Below are 23,189 nucleotides of genomic sequence, written 5' to 3'. Positions count from 1 at the left end.
TGTTAAGCATGAAGGGTATTTTCCTGCAGCTGTTGGACTAGCTTTACTCCAGTGTCTTTTGTGTGCACATGGAGATTCCCTACAGAGCCATGTGGCTGATTCTGCTGTAGAGCTCGCTGGTGTGGTTTTGGTCTTGAAACAAGGCAGGCACATCTGATCTCTCAACCCAGGCTACTACTTCAGCTAAAAGCAGGCACAGGTTACTAAGCCCAGTTAAACAGACAGATCCCATTACCCCCAGGTGTCTACAATCCACCGTGAATTGTTGGGTAACACTAACATCCGACTTGTGGATGTGCCATCTGTGTCAGGCCCTGAGTGCTTCATAAGGTCAGACACCTGGGAACCAATGTGTTAGGGTGTGCTCTTATCTGGGCTTGGTTTTTGTCTTCCTGTCTATAAAGAAGCAATGCTTCACAAATAGGTCTAAGGCACTTCATTTTATATAAGATGTAGTTCAGCATATCCAGCACAAAAGGAAATGGTTATACAATAACAGATACCAGAACTAAGAATACAGTCCGCTAACTAATAAGAACGTCTTTTAACTATAAGTAGTTACTGAGGTCCACTGATATGAAACTAGTGAGATTATCACCACTAGAGGAAAGGGCAGCCTGCCGGACAATCGGTATAAAAGTTGAGCCTCCTGGCTGGTGCCTGCCAGGTGAGAACTGGTTGTGTAGGTGCAGCTGCAGAATCCTGTCACGAGTCTTTCTGCTCGCAAACACCATGGGGACTGGCTCTGCTGTCTTGACAACACACACACACCCTGTGAGCTGAAAAGGTTAATTGGGATGTCCTGAATAAAGGGTGAAATGAAAAGGGTTCCTAATAAAAGGCAGAACAGGAAGAAGACACGCTACAAAAGACTGCTTGCTAATGAGGATCTTGAAAAAGAAAAAAAGATTGTATTCCCATTTCAGTGAAAATAAAGTAATTAAATGTTATACAGCAGTTACCTAGAGTTTTATATCAAATATGTCAGTACTGGGCAGCACCACTTTACAGAGAGAAGTGTATGTCTGTGCCACTCATTCTCCATGTTAACTCACTGGGAGTCTAGGTGGTGCAGTGGCTAAAGAAAATGTAATGTCACATGGGCATTTCTAATTGAAACCAAAACTGAAGCCCGGGGCAAATTAGTCTTATCTCAATCTACATAAGGGAGCACAGCCCAGGAAAACTGGAACTGTAAGAACGGGATGTGTGGTTGCCCTGCAGGGCATCTGTAGTTTTGAATTTTGAAAAGAACCTGTTCAATATTGCTTTCGGGAATGTAGGCGTTGTGTTTTGCCTTTGTATTATAAGTTATACCATAATAAGTTATTTCACAGATGACATTTATCCATGCAACTTCCAGAAGCTACTGGTTAAATGCTTCATCTGAGGGATGCAATATGATTACGTTGAGTAATTTGCCCGGGGCTCCAGTTTTGGTTTCAATTAGAAATGCCCTTGTGACATTACATTGGGCTGTGCTCCCTTATGTAGACTGAGATAAGACTAAGTGTGCCGTTAAGTGCAATTAGGTGATTTACTTTATTGGCTCTTGGCTGCAATCAGGCAGGGTGCTGGAAAGCCTCCTTTTAACCAGAATCATAGCTGATAACTTTTATATCCTACATCTCCATACTCAACTAAATATTGAGGGCAATGTCATGATGGCTTGATTTTTACTGCAAAATGTTTTGAAACTCAATTATGTTAATGTATATTAAGAAGACATCAAAGCCACATGACAACCATACAACTGCAAACTGCAAAAAAACATATATATAGATGCCAAACTGATCATACCTAAGGAAGCACCCCAGCTAACCCACTGTAGAAAGTGGCTATACTATAGTCCCAGAACTGATAAATTGAGGTTTATAATTGGACAAATTACAGACTGGAAACTCGGCACATACTTAAAACCAGCATGACATTACAGCCACAACACAACCAACACCACAAACCTTTAAAGAGCAATCGCACTGCAAAACTGAGCCCATATGATTTTAGAACATCAAAGTCAGCCCATCTAAGAAGAAATAGGAAAAGCCACCCGCACTGTAATGTCCTGTGACAGACCACAATGTTGAATTCAGTAGACAATGGGGCTACAGCGAACATGATTCCAGGTTCTACACAAACGCACCACGACTGTGGGTTCTCCCTCATGTTCTAGAAGACGGTGCAGTGTGTGAACATGCAGCTCGGTACCTCGCAGTGGTCCCTGTAGAGAGACTGCAGCCTCTTCACGTCGCTCACGGTGATGCAGTCTGGGAGGGGAACGGCGCCCAGATCGAGGCTGGGGAACGGGGGCAGCACATGGGACACATCTGCCAGCACAACAGGGAACGAGAAGTCACACAGTGGCCAGGGCAGACATGGCCACACCCCTAGCCCTGAAAACCTAAGGCAGCTAACGGTTGGGGCAAAGTACCGAACCATGGCTCATTCCCAATGTACCGCTAACAGCCACGCTCTTGAGCTCGTCTGCAACAGCACGGCTTCAGAGCTCATGAAAGGGGGTGTTCACCTTCGTCTTCAGACAATTCTTATTCTGATTTTTTAATTGAAATGTCTTACACAAGACTGCCAGTCACTGCAGGTCTAGAAGCCTTGAATTTTTATATTGGAGTTTATCGATTGCAATAATATTTAAATATTATTACAATGGCTACCCAATTCTTTTGTGTGGCTCTGCTGTAGTCACTGATTAAAACCGCTTGATCATCCCCTTGTGTCCTGATCCCAATCAGTAGTCTTGATTGATACAGTAGCCTTGTAGTCTTGATTTACTCTGCCTCAACGACTTTTACTCAAAATGGGATCCAATCAATGTAATTGTCTATTTTATATTTCTGCGCCTCTCATTACGCGTTTAAATGCGCCTGGTTGACATTGACATCTTGCATGAAATCTGTGGACATTATAAATTGGGACCACTTAATATGTGATTGCCAATCATTACCTGCTCTGTGCACAACACAGGGGTTTTTTCCCCACCAAATAATAATTTACTACATTGGTTCATATTTCAATCTCCTCAGAAAATCAGCACTGTTTCTGACATCACAAAAAGTCCAGGCTCTCCAAAACAATAGGAGTGTTTTTACAAGTCAAGTAAAAACAGTTGTTTTCACTGGAGGCTTAGTTCAAGTACATACATGATTTGTCAATGTCATCCCAGTACTGTTCTGTCAATCATAGCCCCTACCCAAAACAAGCTGTTCATACAAATTATAGTAATTAGCCCAATTTAACAGATCTCTAATAAGTAATAACCGACACATTTTAGATTTTTTCAAGTATCTGCTTCAAGAAGCAAAACACAAAATCCTAAAACTACTTCAGCACTATGGAACAAAACAGGCACCATTATGAGTACCTTCAGACTTGTTTTTAACTTATCAGAGATTTTTCGCCACTTGAATCTTGCAGTTATAATTCCTTTTGTGATGGTGCTAGGAGTTTCTGCCTAACCACCATCTTCCCTGGGTCATTAAGCTCAAGAAAACAGCAACAGTACAAAACAGCACAATTAACTTTCAAGCTTTCCAGGTTTAAAGAGCTCCCAGGGTGCTTGCAACAAACACTAGGCTGCCCACCATGTAGATCCTTGAATTCTTAAGATCACAATACGTAGGACATGAACCAACAGGGAACGGTGATGCATCAGAACCACACAGAATTTACACAACTGCTTGGGGGCGTAGGAAGTAGTGAGTATTAAGACATGGTTCAAGAATGCAAATGTCTAGGCCCGTTTATCATACTAGACCCAAAGCACTGTTGGTGCCTGTAGATTACCAGTGCGCAGCTAAATGATAACGCAGGTTCAGCTTGTGGCACCATGTGGCACCTTGCAGCTGCTCCTCCAATCTCCTGCAGACTGGAAGGGAGCTCGCACTGTGCCCGATGACAAATGGCTGAGACAGGTTGGAGTATCGGAGGGCTGCCTTCCTCCATTGCTCCCCCTAGCTTAACATCTTCAATGCCAGACTTGGAGTGTGTAAAAGAAATTTAATTGGCAATCCCACCTTATACTAAACAACAAAGAGGCGTTGTTATTGTAAACCCTGCACTGGGAGTGGTGGTGTCACCCTGATCTCTAACTACCTTGGCTATTGCAGTAGTAAACTCTTGTTATTCCCCCAACGGCACATTGAACAGAATAATTTAGACATGGAAATCAGACCCCTTTGCATAGCTGTCTGATTTGCACTTCATGTAGTGCAGGCTCTTTTATAAATTGTACTGATAAAGCAGACAAGGCAAATGAATTTAATACCTAAGCCTATGTCTGCAAATGTAGTCAAAACAAGGCAGACGTGCACATCCAGTACCTGGTGCTGGCTGACGTGCAAGAGTCTGCTTTTTGAGCCTGTCATGCTGCAAATAGCTGTGCAAGTGGAGTCTTATTGATGCACTTTCTTACCAATAAACTGCTGGTGATGCTGACTTTGAGCTGCCACTGACTGTTCTGGGGTTGCAGTCAAATGCTGGGCTCCGCCTGCTAAACTGTCCCCCATGCCATCCACTTTTTGCAGAGGCTTAAACCTGTGGAAGCAGAAGAATGGTAATAATGAGCTATGTAGCAGTGTGGCTTAAAAAGACTAGGGGCCGAGCAGCAATCTGGCAGCTGTACTCGGTTTTTGGTTTTCACATAAAGGACGGACTGCAGGAACTAGTTCAGGACAGCAGGAGAGCCTGGGGTACAGCAGAGATCTAGCCCGCTGCTGACAAGCCCTGTGTCTCAGGCCCTGAATCACTGAGCCTCCATCGTCGGCGCCACCAGCTGCTGCGAGATGAACGCACACAAGGCAACACAGAGGCAGGGGCGTGCACCGAGTTCTTCCACAGCCCACTGTGAACTTGACATGACGAGTTCCACAGGTAAAATACGGGATAATATCACCTTATGTATACCAATTTATACGACTGAATTGAACTGAATTCAACCAGTGAAGGGTCTTTCTTGAAGCAGGTATCAGTTTAAAGCACTCAGCAATCTCTTATTTCCTACAGCATCTCCTGCAACAGTTTGCCACACAGGACTTTACAGATTTATATAACTGTTCCATAGGCACAGTGATATCGGTGCCAACCCCTTATCACTGCTGTGAAGTCTTTCCATTGCCATAAGCTGAAAAAATAAAGCAAACCTTACTTGAGAAGAATACCTGAGGCAATACTGAAAGTGGTGTAGTACACACAGATCTAATCTCTCTCCAATTCACTGTTGCATTCATCTAACGCCCCTTGTCGAGTGTCACAGAGAAAAGCACTGCAGGGCTAAGCAAGAATTTTGGACTTGCACAGAAGCTCAAGAAGCACAAAGACTGCTCATAGTAATTAAATTAATTAAAATGAATAAATTTACTACGGGCAAATGGACCCTAAACGGGCAGGATTTGGGACTAACCTCTGTTTCTGGTGCACGGGCTGCTGCCTCATGGCCATATACTGGGAGTCTTCCTGCAAGCGGTTCAGGGGGGAGTCAGGCTTCAGACGGATTCCATAGTAGTGATACTTTGAGTTCCCCCTGAGAGAGCGAGAGAGAAAACCCCAAGAAGACTGCCTCAGAACGGGTAATGCAGTATTAAGTGAACATTTCACGCTTTTGCAATCACAATGCCAGCTGTGCGTTTGACAAGGCAGAAAATGAATGTAACTGGACACTCTCGATGGAACCTGGAGAGCTGAACTACACAGGATCTCAAAAAAAAAAGCAGCGTTTTTTGAGGCGATAGGCTGTGGACAAAACACAGTGTACCGAGGCACTTTCATTTTGAAATCTCGCAGCAACGCTACATTAAAACAAAAGCATTCTCACACAGAAGTCTGCCTCTTTACCAGAACCTCATTCCAACGAACTTGGGCTGGCGACACTTGACAGGGGCAGGCTAAGCAAGGGTTACACCAAGCAGCTCCTCCTGCTGATGGAATGGGCAATGTGGCCCACACACACAATCAGCTAGCATTAGAAAGTGGGAGGAAACCTGCAAACCTGGAGAAAACCCACACAAAAATGGGGAGAACGTGGAGACTCCACCCCGAACTGAACGCAGGATGCCATAAAAGAGCAGCAGCACTAACCATCACTTTGTTAATCCAATCTCAAAAAGACTGGAACTATGATATTCCTACGCACTATTTGCCCATGGTATAAATATTGACTTTTATAAGCACAGTCATCTGAGTCTGGCTCTGCAGAAAGCACAGGGCAAAATACCATCCGTACAAGTATTGGTGTCTTCTCCATTTTGTGCTCATTTTGTCGCACGTCATGCAGTTGTATGATCTCTGCGTCAAGTGTCTGATTTTAACATGGAAGGAATTCTTGTCAGTCAGAATAACAAAAACATTCTGTCAATTACTTTAAACATGCAAATTCGGGTACAGTCTGCACACTTCTATTTAATTGCAAGACAGGAGTGCTAAAAGGCTGACTCCCACATGGTGAGGACTGAGAGCACTATGGTGTTACTTTCTTTTTTTGAATGTTTATTTGTATCGGTTTTCATGCTTTTAGTCGTAAACGATCTCTAAATAACAACCACCTGTTGAATTAGCCACAATTAAATGGAAGCAATTGTTGCATATCCTTTAGAAACTGGGGATTTTTTATCAGCTACAAAACCTGCTGGACTGTAGGCTGAGGAGATGCAGGGTTGGAGGTCCTTGGCTAATGCAGTAAATCTATCCAATGGCTTCCCTAACTCACTGTGCGAAAGCTCTCAGTAAGTTCCAGTGGGGGCCTCAGCTCTCCTGTACCAGGACCTCCAGACCTTGGATACAACCAGAACTGGGCTCAGCAGACCTGCTGGAAGGGTTCTGACCTGGTGCCAAGCCGCCGGGTCCTGAGCCCCATGAAGACGGAGCGGATGAGCTTGCCGAAGGAAGCAGCGTTGACCGGGTCCAGTTTCTGCTCCTGGCAGTGCCGCAGGTAGTGATTGTACAAGGAGCTGCGAGGCAAGCTGACTCCCTCCGCAGTCTCGTAGTTGTCTAGGAGCCACTGCAGCTGAAAACAGAAAGGGGGAAATGAATGTCATGTATCAGTCAGCTGTGACCGATCTCAGGCTTGATGGCAGGAATCATCTCTGCAGATAGGAAGCCTGGGTTGGTGATGCATGGCCTGCACTGACAAGAACGTTCTGGAAGCAGACTGAACCATTCCCTGGGTGGATTTTCACTGTAAAATCTCTGGAAGGGTAGGTGTTTATGGCTGCCTGAAAATAAAAGTCCATACTGTCACTTTGTGTAAGCTTTTATTTTCTCAAATTAGCAAAGAGAAAACGGAACAGAGGTCTCTGCTGAGCAAAGGAGAGATTCTTCCATTTACATGTAACACTGCAATGAGTGGAGCCATCCAGTCAAGGTAGTCCAGTAGGATTCAAGGGGAGAATTTATAACATTCAGAAGTATTTCTAGTTGTGTTGTACACTAAACAGAAGGCTCGGGAAGGATCCAGGGAAAATGCCACTATTTATACGCATTAATGATTGAGAAAATTATAAACTTTAATCTCAATGTTAAAGGCCACCTGCTTATGCAGGAAACCTAACCAGTGCTGCACTTCATCGGTGAAGCATCAGTATTTTCAACAATGACATCAAGGGGATGGTTCAAGAGGAGACATACTGTGGTAGCTTAAATCCCTTATTTATTAAAGTATCATCATTGTTTTAAACAGCACAGTGGCACAGTGGTTAGCAATGCTGTCCTGAGTTCAATTCCAGACCTGGGGTGCCATCTGCATGGAGTTCATGCATTCCCCTCATGTTTGCATGGGTTTCCTGCAGGTGCTTCAGTTTACCCAGAGTCCAAAGACATAATGGTGGGTTAATTGGTTTCTGATAAAATTGGCTATGGTGTGGCATTTGTCTGTATGGCCCTGTTGGTGACTGGTGTCCTGTCCAGGGTGTATCCTGCCTTGTGCCTGTTGCTTGCTGGGATAGGTCCCAGCTCCCCTGCAACTCTGTATTGGATAAGGCAGTTAGAAAAATGATAAATGGATGACTGTGTAACTGAAAGATTAACTATTGAAGTGCCAGGTTGCTGTTGTAAGTAGTCCTATTGAACCAGTAGGTGGAGCCCTTTCATTTGGACTATTAATTTCCAAATTAATGCCCCAGTAAGGGGATTGTAGGATAGCACCTCCTACCGAACAGTACAATGTAATTAATAATAATTGCTTACAATTATTACAGTAGTGTCCCCATCACTATACTGAGGCATTAGGACCCACATAGACCACAGGGTGAGCGCCCCCTGCTGGCCCCGCTAACACCTCTTCCAGCAGCAACCTTAGTTTTTCCCAGGAGGTCTCCCATCCAGGTACTGACCAGGCTCACACCTGCTTAGCTTCAATGGGCTGCCAGTTGTGAGTTGCAGGGCGATATGGCTGCTGGCATAACCAGTGTTATGTGTCCCATATGCTCCTCCTAAAGTTCCCCCTTATTTTTAGTTGCTGAAGCAATTTCTCCTTTATTTCCCCAGATTGAATATGCCGTGGGGCTGCTGGTGCAGAATGGCTATCATGAGTCACCCAGGTGGAGCTCTACTTCAAATGGCTCCTCTCCTATATATGAAGTGCTATGATTATCTTTTTCTCTGAGCATATTATCATCATCATTATTTCTAAATGGTCAAATATGTTTTACCAATTAACCTGTCAAACATAAAAAAAGACACAGCAGATGAGTGATTATTTTGGGGTGGAATTAAGTATGTTGTGGTGAAAGCTGTGCCAGAGTTTCATAGCTAACAAGAATGATTTTACTGAAACTCAAACACACCTTTCAAGATCTCTTTAAAAAAAAGAGCATTTGCGTTGGAGAATCCAACCAAAAGCAAAATGTAGGTGTTGAAAGACTGGGACACAGCTCAGTAGTTCTGGGGAAGGAGGGCAAGCTTTTGTAAAATCTGTAATCCTGGAAAGAGAAAGAGGAAGTGGAAGATATCAGTAGTCCATTTGTCACCTGGACCAGTCTGTAGCAGAACTTTTCACTGGACACAAGACTCTTAAGTGGCAATTCCTTGTGTAGATTCTATTTGTATTAAAATATCCCACAGAAAGATCAGCATATGCCTGACCCTCTGAAGCCATTTTAATTTTTTTTTAAATGCTTTTACCTTCGGCAGTAGATGCACATTAGTTCCAGGTGTGACCCGATTACGGGACAAGAGTGAAAATACAGATTGTTGTCTTTCTGCCATTTAATTGATTTGTTGCTTTTGCCAGCTTGTGTTCTGCATGTCCCTTTTCATTCCTTCCGCCCAGCATCAGTATGTCATGCTCGTTAAGTGCTGATGAAAAAATTAATTGGGAAAACGGTTTTGTCCGGAAGAGTAGTTTATCCTTGAGTCGTGTTTTTTTTAAAATCCACCGAGAAAGTGGTACACCTGGTATATAGTATGTTAGTGTCTTTTGAAGTTGCTTTAAAGTTGACTTTTCTGAAGTGGTTGACAGTTGGTGTGGTTCACGTTAAGCCAAAATGGAGACAAGAAGAAAGGCCCAAGCACCAAAAACACAAGTAACTAGTCAAAATGAAATAACGGAGACCGCATAAAGGTGTACATGTGTAAAGGTGAACTGCACAAACTAGTCAGGTGAGAACAGATTAGCAGAGCCCTCTTTATAGGCTTACTCTAGAAAAACAAGATCTCACTCAAAACAAGGCTCTTGTGTTAAATATCCCTGCCTTTTAATCCCACTGACAATTTCCAAAACATTAGGCTTTTCTCAAATTTGCACAATATTAGGAGTAGAACCTTCCACTGGAGAATTAATTTTAAAAAACCCCACTTCAACTCTTAGCTGGAATGTACTTAGGGACATGTCTCAGGCCTCCTGCAGTGCACATGAGGGCCTGTGTTAGGATCACGAAAGAAAAATAACAGATGGCACATTACAGAATTGATAGATGACCGACATCCAGCAGTAAAGGGGACTGTTCTGTATTAAAGAACAAAAGAGAACAAAGGAGACTACCCATCTCTGTGCGGAAAGCGCTATCAATGAAGGTTGTGCCCACCCACACCTTAAATCACATTAGAGCCGTTATACACAAGAGAATGTCATTCAGCCCCTCTAACCTGCTTGGAATTTAGGAGCTAATTGAGCCAAAGATCTCATCCGACTGTTCCTTGAAAGAAGCCAGGGTCCTGGGTGGCTAGCTGCATAATCCCACAACATTTATTAACCCTCATCACAGAAGACTAATTCATCCCAAATCAGTAACTGTCACATAAGGCTGTGCGTATATACTGTAGGAGAAATAAAGAATAAAAGAATATGTACTGTATATCAAAGGGTAATCTTCAAATTTCTTAAGTGCAACAAGAACTGTACGTTTACCTGCACTTCTTGATCACGCCTCCCCTATGACTTGGTCATTCAAGACCTCATGGTGCAGGAAGTGTTGACCCTGGCGCCAGGGCAAAATTACACTTCGGACGTATGCAATGTGGCCCACCAACACTTCCCCCATAACTCAACTGGAAACACCCTTTCTTCCCCTGACCTGCTGTGGAGTGGGGCTGCTGGTGCAGAATGAGTGTTGTGTCCCCCCCAGGTGGGGGCTGCACATGAGTGGAGGATAAGCTGGGTTTCCTCCTACATATAACACTTAACCTTTATAGCACTTAGCACATTACAGATTGAGAAGAGAATAAAATTAATAATACTTACAGTTGCAGTTACATACAGGCTTTAGCATTCTGAATAGCTGTGGCAGTGCAGAGTATAGCTTTCAGAACAAAAATAAAGGATCCTGCGCTGTCAATGTAAGCGATGCTGCCCTGAAAGAAGTGGCGAAAGCATGCCGAGCTCCATTCCAGAGACGGCTGAAGCAAGCAGGTCAGGCAGCCCTGCAGCAGCTCAATGAACCATGGGAAAAGAGGCTGGCCAATCATGAACACCCTAAAGACAGAAGCAGGTCTCCACTGCTACGCTCGGGAAGGGGGGTGGCACAAGATGGGCATAAATGTTGAGACAAAAGGCTGTGTTTGGGGTGTTTTGTTTTTTTTGTTCTGCTTTTAACAAAGTTCCTGGTTAACTTACATGGCTGTTGAGCAGGCTGCTTTTGTGAGATGCAATCCCTTCAGACTTTTGGAGGTTCTCAATCGCCATTTCAAGCTAAGGGGAAAAAAAGCATGCCAGAACATAAAAAAGAGACAGAGAGAAAGAAAAGGGGGGAAAAACAAAAACAGAGGGGAAATAAGACTGTTAGCTGCAGCCAGATTCTCTATTTTCATTAAACTCGGTCAATGTTGTGGCTGAATGAATCACTGCTTGGACAAAGGGCATGCAAATTAGGGTACTCATAGGGTTAAGTTGCTGAGTGAAGGCCTTCCTTGTCTACTACACTAATTTATGCTAATGCACTCCAGGAAAAAAAGGATAACAGGTTACAACGCGTTCAATGGGAATGAGTTTGCAATTTCCAGTGCGGTTACTAAATGTGGGCATCCTGTTTCCTTTACAGCCACAAGCACCGAGGAGAAGGCGTGATCAAAATCATCACTATCTCCAAGTTTCCCATGCTAAAATGCCAATTCTAAAACAACAGCCTATTTAGGCTCAGTCCATTGTTTGTTCAGGATGCTAGAAAGCGGTTTAATTTAGTTAAGAAGTCATTTAAGTGTCGAAAAAAATGGAACACCCCAGACCCACGCTCACATACAGTACACCTTGAACGAAGTGGGACAGGAGTCACTTTAAACTTTAGTTTTCACGGGCTGTTCAGTAATGTCAACGCCAGGTGCCCCACATCAGCCTCTCCCAGTTTCACCCAGAATAATCAAAAAGACCAGAGCAAAAAACATCCCCCAGCCAAGCTTCAGGCAGGTCTCCAAGCCTTGCAAATCCTTAAGGCATACTGCCCAATGGTAAAGAGACCACAGGCTCTTGTTTTGTTTTAGGGAAAGCCCAAGTAACTGTGAAAAAAACTATTAAATAAGGTTGAATTGAATTATTTAAAGCAGTTTGACTAATACCATCATCTTCTGGGACACTGGTGAACTCTGGGCAGTCATTCTCTTTACAACATAGCCACTCCACCCAGCTGTGCAGTTTGCAGACGGGTCAGATTTTCCAGCCTTTGCAAACTTAGAGTTACAGATGTAAGCACTGGCATCCTTTCTGAAACACGGCTATGGTCTGAATGGTACGAAAAATACATTATCATATAATCTATAGCTCTTCTAGGTCTAATGAACGAACACAGGCCAAGTGTTAGCTGATGTGTTCCAGTGAATTAACAAATTAAAGGTACCGGCTGCCAATTAAATAAAAAACTGTATGTGATTTCTAAGCTTATGATAATGCAAGTGTGCTGTTAAGCTATACCACAGTTCAATATCTGATCTTGGCAAAGATAAATGAATTGTACAGAAAGCCGAGCGTCTCAGATCAGAAGGCTACATGGTGTAGGATAATAATTTAAGTTTTAAAATGGTTCTTAAACACCTTAGAACAAGTGACCATTATTGCATTACTTATTTAAAAATACAGTAATTACCATTCAGCATTTTTGCATGTGATCGTAAGGAGTATCCAGAAATTCCAATGTAGACATTTTGCACCAAATTCGCAGTTCATGTAAAGAATGAAATTATATAGGGAAGAAAGAAAATGCAACGTTTCGGCTGCGGAGCCTTCTTCGGGTGTCGAAACGTCACGTTTTCTTTCTTCTCTCTTCAGCCTACGCATGCTGACACAGCTACCCACCTGAACTACTTCAATGGATTTATATGCCAACCCATCAAGGGGCAAAAAAGCAAATGCGAAACCGGACTCCCTGACCTCTCGTTTTACAAGACGATGATTTTGACCGTCCCTGATGTGCAAAAAAGTCTGACTTCACCAAACCTGGGTATCAGACTCTCATGCTGTGGTCACCGGAGGCGACCCAATGGCATCGCACGGTTTATAAACATGCACCCGCGGGCGAGAGGCCCGGGTGGACTGGCCCGCTCATACTCGCGGGCGACAGGCCCGGGTGGACTGGCCCGCTCATACTCGCGGGCGACAGGCCCTCTGCGCCATTGGCCGCGTGGTCCCTGAGGCCTGGGGCCTGCGAGGCGGGTCGTACCATGGCAGAGGAGGAGCGGGAGGCGTGCGAGGCGTGGTGCCGGCTGCCCTCCATGCCCGCCCCGTGGATGAGGTAGGCGCCGCCGCTGGAGAGGATCTGGCTGCCGCCCACGTCCATGGCGATACCCACCATGCCGTGCGGGGGCACGCCGCTGGCTGAGGACACCACGGTGGTGACCTGGGCGCCCCCCGCTTGCGAGTCAAAATAGGTCCCCCCGCTACCCTGGCTGTACAGCTGAGCCTCTGGGTTATAGGAGTAGGCGGTGCGGCTGGAAGAGAGAGAGGAAAGGTACGTCTAGTGACTTCAACACATTTCAGTTCCTTATCATATCCACTACGGCACACTAATCGACACACTAAATATTCCTTAAAATATACAGACATCTATGACTTCTAATTTTGTTAATGGGAAGGTTGTGGGTGGGGGCTGGGGATGCAACTATATCTTGCGCTGTGCATCAGTGATGGTGTAGCACACAAAAGCTTCCCCACACCACTTCCTCTCTCTCAAGAAGATGTTCAAGCTGGGACAGTCAGGCTACCATGTGAAATAGCATATGATCCAACCAGAAATCATAACAGAGAAATTTGTGGAACACACTGAGCCCTGTAAAACACCTAAGATAACTTGGCAGCACGTATAGAACCATTTTCAAGACATGGAAAGTCTTCATGAAGAAAACGGCTGTAACTCTCACAGAGAGAACATACCTATTAACAATTGAGTATTCCAAGATCCGCAGTATTTGCAGACAGCCATATTTCACAGAGACCCAGTAAATGTCTCAGGGTGCAAATCTAGAATGTGCAGTTCAGTTACTCAAACGCATTAGCTTGCATTGAGCCTTGTGTTGAGAAAAAAAAATCTTTTACTTTTATGTGCCGAATCATATTTTTTAAGTAAAAGTCTGGACCTAAAGGACTGTCCAGAGTGCTCCATCTACATCCCCTTTAAGGATTTATTCTTCTGTCCAGTGTAAAGACTCTATTTCTATCACTCCATGCAAAGGTATTTTAATTAACTATTAATTACGAACTAATTAGTAGCTAACTGATGAAAAGGAAATGAAAAATCACAAATAGGCTCTGAAGAGAATATGGTGGAGGAGGGGTGGCTAATTCAATATTCTTCCAACTATACATCAACTTACATAGACCTAAATGATTAAAATAATGCTCATTACTAACATTAACTAACGCCTTGCCATCCCACCTAGGTTACATCTCATAATATTCTATCCTAGACTCCATCACAGGAAGCCACTGTCAAATAAGGGGATCCCCATGGTAACCACTGGACTCCGTGACTAATAATCTTGTGTCCTATGTTTCCATAGCAACCCAGTTAGTGCCCTTCTATGGTTATGGGAAAACCAGTTCCTATAAGACCCTATCAAGTTCCATCCTTACAGGATACCTGATGTTTCTCTGGACAACCCAAGCAACTCTAAGGAATGCACTAGAGGGTTTACTGCAGCGTGCCCGAGACTAATAATTGTCTATAATACAGAAAGAGAGAAGGGCATAGCCAATAAACTCAGGCACTAAATGTTCAATCCCTTCAAAAGTTCCTAGAAAAACACATTCACTGACAATACCACCCATTATCACCTGTGTCCTGCAGAAACAATATCTTCATTCTGGAAGTTTCAATGCAACTCATTTTGAATTAAATGGAATACAAAATAAAATACCAGAGCAACCTGCAAAAAAATTATATTGTTCAGCTTTCCCTGCACACGGTCTCCATGGGCATGCTCGGTATGCCAACCACCTGCTTCAGGCCATGCAGACAGCTGCAAAGGTGTTGGGAGCCACGCTCATCTTTGTGTCTAGTGTTTTGTCACATCCTTTACAAAGAGACAATCCAATTGTGGCAAAACACCCACCACAAAAACGAGTACACAGGGCCCATAGCAAATGGTCATGCTAACCTTTATACCACTGGGGCAGAATTATTTCAGAAGAACTCAATCACGCCACAGCTTTCAATGACAGATCTCAGTAATTTTATGAAACAAGAAGGTATCACTTGTACAGTTCTCTCCATACTGTAACTCAGATGAAGTGAGCAGCTTTGCGGTTTGCATTGTTGTGAAGTGCATTAAGATATACTGGAGCAATGTGCAATGAATTATGAAAACTGCTGCCCTGTCCAGCTCCTCTCCAGGAGCCCAGGTCCCACCGGAGGAAGGACAATGGCGGGACAGGGAGGCCGCTACTGTGTCGCTGAGTGTTTAATGTCTCTGGTAATCAACACCAGGCCTTGAGTGCAATAACATGATCTGTGAAGGAGACAGGGTGCAGTTGGAGAACTGCCAGGCAGAGGGAGAGCAGAGCTTGGCCCTTACATGGTTCCATTGGTGTAGACAGCCTCCCCACCTTCTACATACTGGACCTGTGAGGGGTACACATGCTGCACCTGCTGAACCTATTGGAAAGACAGAAAAGACAAAAAGAAAAACATTGGCATGCGCAGAGAGAATCTAGTCCCAAGCAAGACAGCAGGTGTGCTGGTCAGTAGCTGATGCTAAATTGCCAGTGAAAACAATTCCCACTAGACTTATTAGTCCATAACACCTCTGAAGCAACACAAGAAAAATGATCAGAATCCTATTGACTTCAATCTTGTCTTGCCTGTAGGGATTCAAAGAAAGGTTTGTCATAGTGTAAGAAGAAAAAAAAACTGCAGGAGTTTTATTCCTAATCAGGTGACACGGAGCCGTGTCTTAGAGAAGCACACATCTGCCAGAAGAGCAATAAATAAACCGATTTGCCCCTTTATTCTGTCAAACAGATTTTCTTTTGTTTGCTGAAAGACTGATATTTCAGCCTGGCACTTCAGAGTGGAGAAGAACAGTAAAGAGTGTAGAAACATCTAAGAAACAAAACAGTTCAGGTGAGGCTTCTATAAGCTTTAATAAATTCAGAGCTGTTCTGGAACAAAGACAGTTGGGTCCAGCATGCCATAATAGACCCTAAGGTGTGATGTTTAAAATTGTGCCTTATCAAGTAGGTTACTGCCTGTTAGGGCTGGTACATAATAAACAGCATAGGAAACAGGCTCACAGCCTAGTCACAGAAATATCCCTGTCTATCTTGGTATGTTAATAATGACAAGATTGCGCACTGGGCTCTCAAACACTGGTTAAAAACGGTGTGGTATTTTTTGTCTGTCATTAAAGCCTAAAATACTATGATTTTATTAATATGTTTCTAAACCTGAAGCATACCTAACAAAAGACTTTCTGCTCTGCAAACCTCTGTTACATAACTCCACAAGGACACCCACTGAGAACAAAACTATCTTAATTAACCCTATTCAGTTAATCACAATGCAATGTAAGTGGCTGATCAGCAGCAATCACAGTTCTACACGATATAACAAGCGAGGTGAGCTTCCATCAGCTGACAAGAGAGTTTAAGCAGCACAGCAGGGAAATAATATGAATGCACAAAAGTTAACTGGTTGTTGTTAAAGAGTCACAGCTGTATTTCCCACAGGCTTTATTTGAGCCTCAGTCATGCTAAGGAATGTTTTTGCGAGATATCTTGAGTCACTCCAGTCCGCGAGCGTAGTGAAATCGGTTCAGTCAAGCGAAACACGTTTTAATCCCGGCTCAGTCCAAAAATGCTGTTTAGACATTTAAACAAAAAAATCCAACTCACTTATGATTTAGACTTTGTGTAACACTTCATCGTTATAAATAATGATATCACTCATTTAGAATTGAAAGCAAAACCGCTGCCAGTAAGAGCTGGCGCTGTGACAGCAGGTTCCGTGCGTTTCTGAGGATCCCTGTAATTCCTGTTTGAAAACTGTTCACACAGCTGTGCTGGTCTAGCTAAGTACAATGGTTTAGTTGGACTAAAACAGCCTGCTCACAGGGCTGTAGGTTCTCATTTGGTGACGTGTTCCAGATGGAAATTCTTGCACAAAATAAAACCCGGGTAAATTAGAAAGGCTTCAAATGAGAAGAGGCCTTTTGGCACTTAAAGTTACTTACAAATCTCATTTGGTTTCAAGTAAAGAAATCCAAGGATCTCATCGAGCTGTTTCTTCAAAGAAGCAAAGGTATCAGCTACCCAACATTGCTAAGTAGCGTGCTTCACACACCCACAACCCTTGGCATAAAGAAATGCCCCCTGTTCTCATTTTTAAATGTGTCTTCTGGTTTGTTTTTCACTGTTGACGCTCTGCAGCCCACTGAGTTGAGGTACATTTAAGAGCATATAGCTTCAGAGTTTTATTCCATATTAAAATGAGCGAGCATGGTGGTCTAGCGTCACTTGGGTCCTGGGTTTGACTCTCCACTACAGTACACCCTTCTGTACGGAGTTTGCATGTACTTCCTGGATCTGCATGGGCTTTTGCCAGGTGCTCCCGTTTCCTCCCATCATCCAGGGGCACGAGGCAGGCTGGGTAATCGGTCTGCCTGGCAGGGAGCGGTCCCGCTAACCACCCGCTGTTCCGGAATAGGCTCCCGACTGCCACTACACTTCACTAGTGATGAACGGTTCTCCGATCATGGATGTATATTATTACGAAATTACAATGACATTATTATTAGGAGGACCTTCAAGAAGGCTTGCAGCACCATCAGGTTTATGCCACTGGACGTGGTTTCTCCTTCAGGGGGGGTCTTGCATCTGGCTGGTTCTCTGACACGCAGGCCCCACCTCCCTCAATCATACAGAGGTGTCGGAGAGCAGAAAACTGATGTCAGAGATGGACCGTGGTGCTGCTCTTGCAGCCATTGTGCAGACACATTGAAATATCAATAAAAACCTAGATCCAGGGTGTAAAGATGTACACAGAAATGAAAACCTAGAAATGAACTTGCAGAACTGTGGCTCTCAGTCCTGGTTCTGGAGCACCCCTGCGTCTGCGACTTCCTTATCCTCCCAAATTCTTAACCACCTGCTAATTTTCATTTTCTATTCGATGCCTTTTTTAGTTCTCCGTTGGCTTTCTTTCTCAGCAGCTGAGAACAGCTGATGTAGAGGGCGATTCGCTGTGGTTTTGCAGAACCCACCCCAATTCACACGACTCGTCTTTTTTTGGAAATGAGAGAGACTGCAGTTGAGCCTATCTGAGGCAGGCCGTGTTTTTACGGCTCCTGCATCAGGTGAGGGGAGGTGCAGGAAGTGACACGTGGGGTGTGTGATGTCACACGCCAATAGGCGGGCTTCATGAGCACAGCAGGTATTCAAGAGTTAATTCTTGCAGAAATTCAGGAATCTTGCTGCACAGAATATTTCACAATTCTGCATTCTGCACAGGCATACTAAACGCTGTCTATACATGTGTATTCAAAGCTTTCTGTAAGCGTAAGACATTTAACCAGTGGGTGCTGAATGAAACATTCCTGCGCTGCACTGAGATTAAAGGAAGAAATACTGACTTGATTGACACTGGTTTTACAGGGTCTTGAACTAATTCAGAACAATCTTAAATGATCACCCTCAATAAATAACAATAGCAGCTTTCACACCCCTTCCACTAAAACTACAACCTGAGAAAAGACAGACATGAGAAGGCTTCAACTGACATCATACAAACGACTGATAGAGGAGGCTGGAGTTTATATTCTTGAAAAGGGAAAGTTGGATTCTTTCGAAAAGTGTTCAGACTGTGTATTTTTGTTGTTTATTACCTTGGTTAGCTTTCTTGTCCTGACTCTCTACTAACAACAACTGACAAACAAAACGACAATTTTTACTGCAGGCTATCTTGAGCAATATTTCCCAATGAAAAGGCATGCAGGACTGCCAAACAGGTCAGGCACGTGAAAGAACAAGACCACGCTGAAGTGGAAAGTGACAGCCAAATTAATACATTTTACATTTATTAATACAAACTTCAGATTTATTTACTTACCTAGGAAAGAACCCTTGAGATGTATATCTCTTTTCAATCTCTTTTCAAGATTGATCTAGCCAGATGTCAGACTTCCCGTTGAGAGCCCTGTGCAGCATGTAAATGTCTGCAAAAGCTTTGTAGTGGGCAATAAAAATGCAGATTTCGGAAGCTAAGATATGAGTGTCCCAAAACCTTGCAGCTTCCGTAGTCCCTCGCAATTAAAAGTGACAAGACAGAATATGAAATAATTTGGCTGAACCTTTTATCCAGAGTGACTAAGTAACAAGTTATCGCAAGTAACTTGTTAAAGTTATTAACAATCTCCTTATGGCACTTCTTACTGACACTATTAATCGTGATATCTTCTTGAGACTGTTTGGACTTTCTGACACTGCTCTTACTTTACTGATCACCGACACCGTGTTCTCAGCTCATTACGTTCGGTGTTCCTCAGGACCCAATACTGGACCCCAGCATTCAGCATTTACATGTTCCCACTTGGTTGGCTATGAATTTTGTGATGAAAATCACATGGTTTGAATGGTTCTATACCGATGACACTGAAATCTACGTCCATACTAAACCTGACACTGAAGTAGCTTGTTCGTCACTCACTAATTGCATCTCTGGAAATCCTGAATGACTCAATTTCCATCATTTAAAGTGCAACAAGGCTGAAGTCAAACGTCTCGTCCCCTCCCATTAACTAGCTAAAGCCAATGCAGGGAACACATCTGAGGATTGGCACTAGACTTTCAATCTAGATTGAAGAATCTGGCGGTGATATTTGATCCAGGCTTGACCCACATGTGAATTTTTTTAATAAAAACATCATACGTCCTTCTCAGACACATTTCCAGACTACCTCCTGTGTTGTCTCTGACTGCAGCAGAAAAAGTGGTGAACCTATTCATCTTTTCCACAATCGATTACTGTGATGTCCTACTCGCTGGACAATCCAGATCCACACCAAACTTCAGTATGTCCAGACTTCAGCTTTCAGGATCCTGACCCATCACACACATTTATGCAGCTCAGCGTTTTAGTACAGAAATCAGAGTGAAGTGCCTTGATCAAGAGTATAATATCAGCGTTTCACCTGCAGATCTTAACTCATAACCATCCAGGTCTGAAGCCCACAAGTTTCACCACCATTCCACACTACTGTTTAACTTGGCACGTACGTATAATTAGGTGTCAAATGCAGTTACTATCTCAACGGAGCAATTCTCGTACATATGACACATAACACATGAATACCTATGTTTGTTTAATAGTGTTTAAAGTTATAAAATCCTGCAAAAGCCACAGTCCACTTTATAATCTTTCTCTGGGATGCCATGCTAGGTTGGTACAATACAGAAAAGTCTCTCAAAAATAGTTAATCTTTCCAAATTGCCATTCTCCACAGTCAGAGTGGAAGTGCGCCCAATCCCAAGTGTGAAATCAGCTCTTATAAATCAAGAGTCAAAGCTTATCCTTCTATCCTGTCCCTGAAATATGCCATTCTGTTCCCAAGAGTTCATCAATACTCAGCAGCTTCTCGTTAAACCAAATCTCAAAATCTTAGATTTCCAGGAAACCTTCAGAAATTGACGGATTTGCAGATTTGTACTGCCAGGCAGCTTGTAGAGGTGCACGTTTGTATGTCCGCGTTATGTTTTCTTGAACAGGACAACAGTGACACAAGGATACACTAATAACCGCAAAGCAGCGGCATCTTTTTTGCAATTTTCCAATTCAATACATTTGGGAAGGTGAAGTGAAAGAAAAAGAAGGAAAGGATTTAATCTATGCCGATATTTTAATGTAGTTATGGGTATAGCAAATGTTTTGCATGACCATTGGAGCAATCGGACAATTAATTACACACACAATATCTCCCCAACGACACATGTAACTCCTAGTACTGACACAAGTAGCATTGTCTGCTCTCATCCATTACGTTGCAGGGCATCCATCCAGTAGTTTACTTAATTATTCTTTACCTGGTTTATAGTGCTGAAAATCGCTGCCATACTTAAGGATGAGGAATGAAGCTATGAAATGCAATGGAAGCCACAGTCAATGTGGCTTACCCACCTATCTTAATAAATTGAACCCTGCGCTCTGGAGAGCACCACCAATGCAGCATTTAGAAGTCTTCACTCAAAACTAAAGGTCAAGATGATGCTCAGCTAGTTCAGCAAATGTAACATCAGAGCTTGTTTTCCACGAGAACTTCAAAGTAATCTGGAGCTCTCCAAGGCCATGGCCACCTCCTCCCTCCAATACTGCCCTACACATTGCTCTACTAAACTCCTTGTTGTTGAGAAGCACAGGGTGCGAGAGAGATGCACGGCACTGCTGCCTCACCTGCTGTGGGACCTGCTGCACTCTGGGTACAGAAAGCTGCTGCACCTGTCCTCCCTTCTGGGCTGAGCCCGTGGCCTGCACCAGCACCCTCTGTGGAGAAAACGGGCAGGGCGTCACAACCCTGTCTGGCTGACAGAGGGGACTCTGAAGATTCCAAAAGGCTCGGAGTTCGACGCAGTAAAGAAAACTGCGCTAGAGCAAAAAAGCTTTAGAAAGTTATCCATTAAATTCTGGACAATGCATAACTCTTGCACGTAATGGTAATTACTTGTCACTTAAGAGATGCTTCTCTCGGAAAAGAATGAAAAAAATGCTTTACTACTCTACAGTGTCATCTGAAGAAGAGTAGAAAGAAGCTCAGTAATTTGCTCAGAGTAACATTGTGTCCAAGTGGATGCTTGAATGAGGAACCTGGAGTGAAGACCATTACCTTAATCACTGGACCACCGGGCAATTTTAATCAACTTCAACTCCATTAAGTTTGTTTTATTTCCACAATGATTTTGCTATATACCCACCCAATTTGTCATTGCTCGTTTTCTTGTTTTGGATCAGAGCTGTGAACCCTGTTATCACACTCATGTGGAGAATGAGGCTGCCTACACAGATGCCTCCAACCCTTTTACTATATTAACGTCACATGCTAGAAAGCCCCACGCTGCAGTTTCAGTGCCACGTGTAGAACGTCACTGCAAGCCTGCAGGCACCCATCCAAGGCTTAGTTGATGACACAATAGTCACACCGACCCCGCCGAAAAAATTCCAAACTAAAGACCATCAGATGCCAAGCGATGGCTTCATCCATCTGTACACCAAGAGAATTCTGGCTTCGGCTCAATCCTATTGTTTTGCGAGCAATCACAGGCTTTATTTTCTCATCCAAAAACAACATGCGATTACTTATGTGTTTGCTTTACAAGCAAATGTTAACAAAAAGCAAAAAGCAAACAATGCTAGAGGAACATTTGCAAACCTGTGTGCAATGTCATCAGAAGCTAACTAGTTACTTTCACGTCTGGTTTTTCTAAATCACAAGTGGAAGTTGAGGTGCCAAAGCAAGTACAATGTGTTAGCCAAAGAAAACGGACAGACAGACACGGCTCTAATTCTACCCTCATCATAAAATTCCATCTGAAACTGCCACCAGTTGAACCAGATGTCCCCAATTTCAGCACGCAGGCACAAACTCTGAAACAGTCCAATGCACATTGTTAGCAGTTCATCTTCAGAGGGTTCACATCCGCTATATCACTGGAAAGATCAGGATTTCCATTTAGATTTTAGGAGCTACAGGTATTTATAGAACGTATTGCTGGTAACAGATTTTTTCCTGTATTTTCAATTGCATGCTGATTCCGTCAATTATATGCCTAAATGTCAGCAAAACATTAAAAAAAAGGCACACTAAATGTTTTTAAAAAGGTTCGGTAAGTGCCCTGCTTGCTGAGCAAGGTGCAGACCTTACAACAGTAAGGATGTGATCAGCAGCAGGTGCCCGACTTGCTGAGCAAGGTGCAGATCTTACTACTATAAGCAGTACACTACTGAGTGGCACTTACTACTGATCAGCAGTAAGTGCCACTCAGTGCTCTGGATCAGCGGTGATCTCCCGGGCCGGGCTCCACACAGTACCTGCTGGGAGGCCGGGACCGGCTGCACAACGGGGGCCTGGGCCGATGTGGAAGTTCTCAGTGCAACAGTGGCCGCCGAGTCGGATCCGCCCTCGGAATTCTGCATACTAGACCCTGGAAGGAATCGGAAGGGTGGGGGGAGAGAGTTAGAGCATCGCCGCTGTGCCGATTCAGATTCCAACAAAAGAGTTCAAAATGACTGATCAAGGGATTTTAATTTGCTTAAAAAAAATGAATTAAATAAATTCTG

At 43.6% G+C, this 23,189-nt stretch overlaps 1 protein-coding gene across 3 annotated transcripts in view; it reads right to left on the bottom strand.

The window, feature by feature from the left end:
* The window catches only part of rfx2 (regulatory factor X, 2 (influences HLA class II expression)), a 57,260-nt gene that overhangs the window by 11,187 nt on the left and 22,884 nt on the right, over positions 1-23,189 (bottom strand). Inside the window, exons 2-10 of one of the 3 annotated variants that reach the window (XM_088907392.1) lie at positions 22,941-23,053; positions 21,309-21,398; positions 15,442-15,521; positions 13,092-13,359; positions 11,060-11,134; positions 6,834-7,015; positions 5,417-5,536; positions 4,430-4,551; positions 2,209-2,327 (exon numbers count right to left, since the gene is read on the bottom strand). In XM_088907392.1, the coding sequence (XP_088763518.1) occupies positions 2,209-2,327; positions 4,430-4,551; positions 5,417-5,536; positions 6,834-7,015; positions 11,060-11,134; positions 13,092-13,359; positions 15,442-15,521; positions 21,309-21,398; positions 22,941-23,045 (1,161 nt within the window). In that variant the 5' untranslated portion in view covers positions 23,046-23,053. The remainder of the gene's footprint in view (positions 1-2,208; positions 2,328-4,429; positions 4,552-5,416; positions 5,537-6,833; positions 7,016-11,059; positions 11,135-13,091; positions 13,360-15,441; positions 15,522-21,308; positions 21,399-22,940; positions 23,054-23,189) is intronic. The other 2 variants (XM_088907393.1, XM_088907394.1) reach the window with 2 other exon arrangements.

Source organism: Atractosteus spatula, chromosome 28 (assembly GCF_055471065.1).
Source record: "Atractosteus spatula isolate fAtrSpa1 chromosome 28, fAtrSpa1.hap1, whole genome shotgun sequence".
NCBI lineage: Eukaryota > Metazoa > Chordata > Actinopteri > Semionotiformes > Lepisosteidae > Atractosteus > Atractosteus spatula.
Note: the sequence above shows the minus strand (reverse complement) of the source record. Positions and strands in the feature narration are given on the sequence as shown.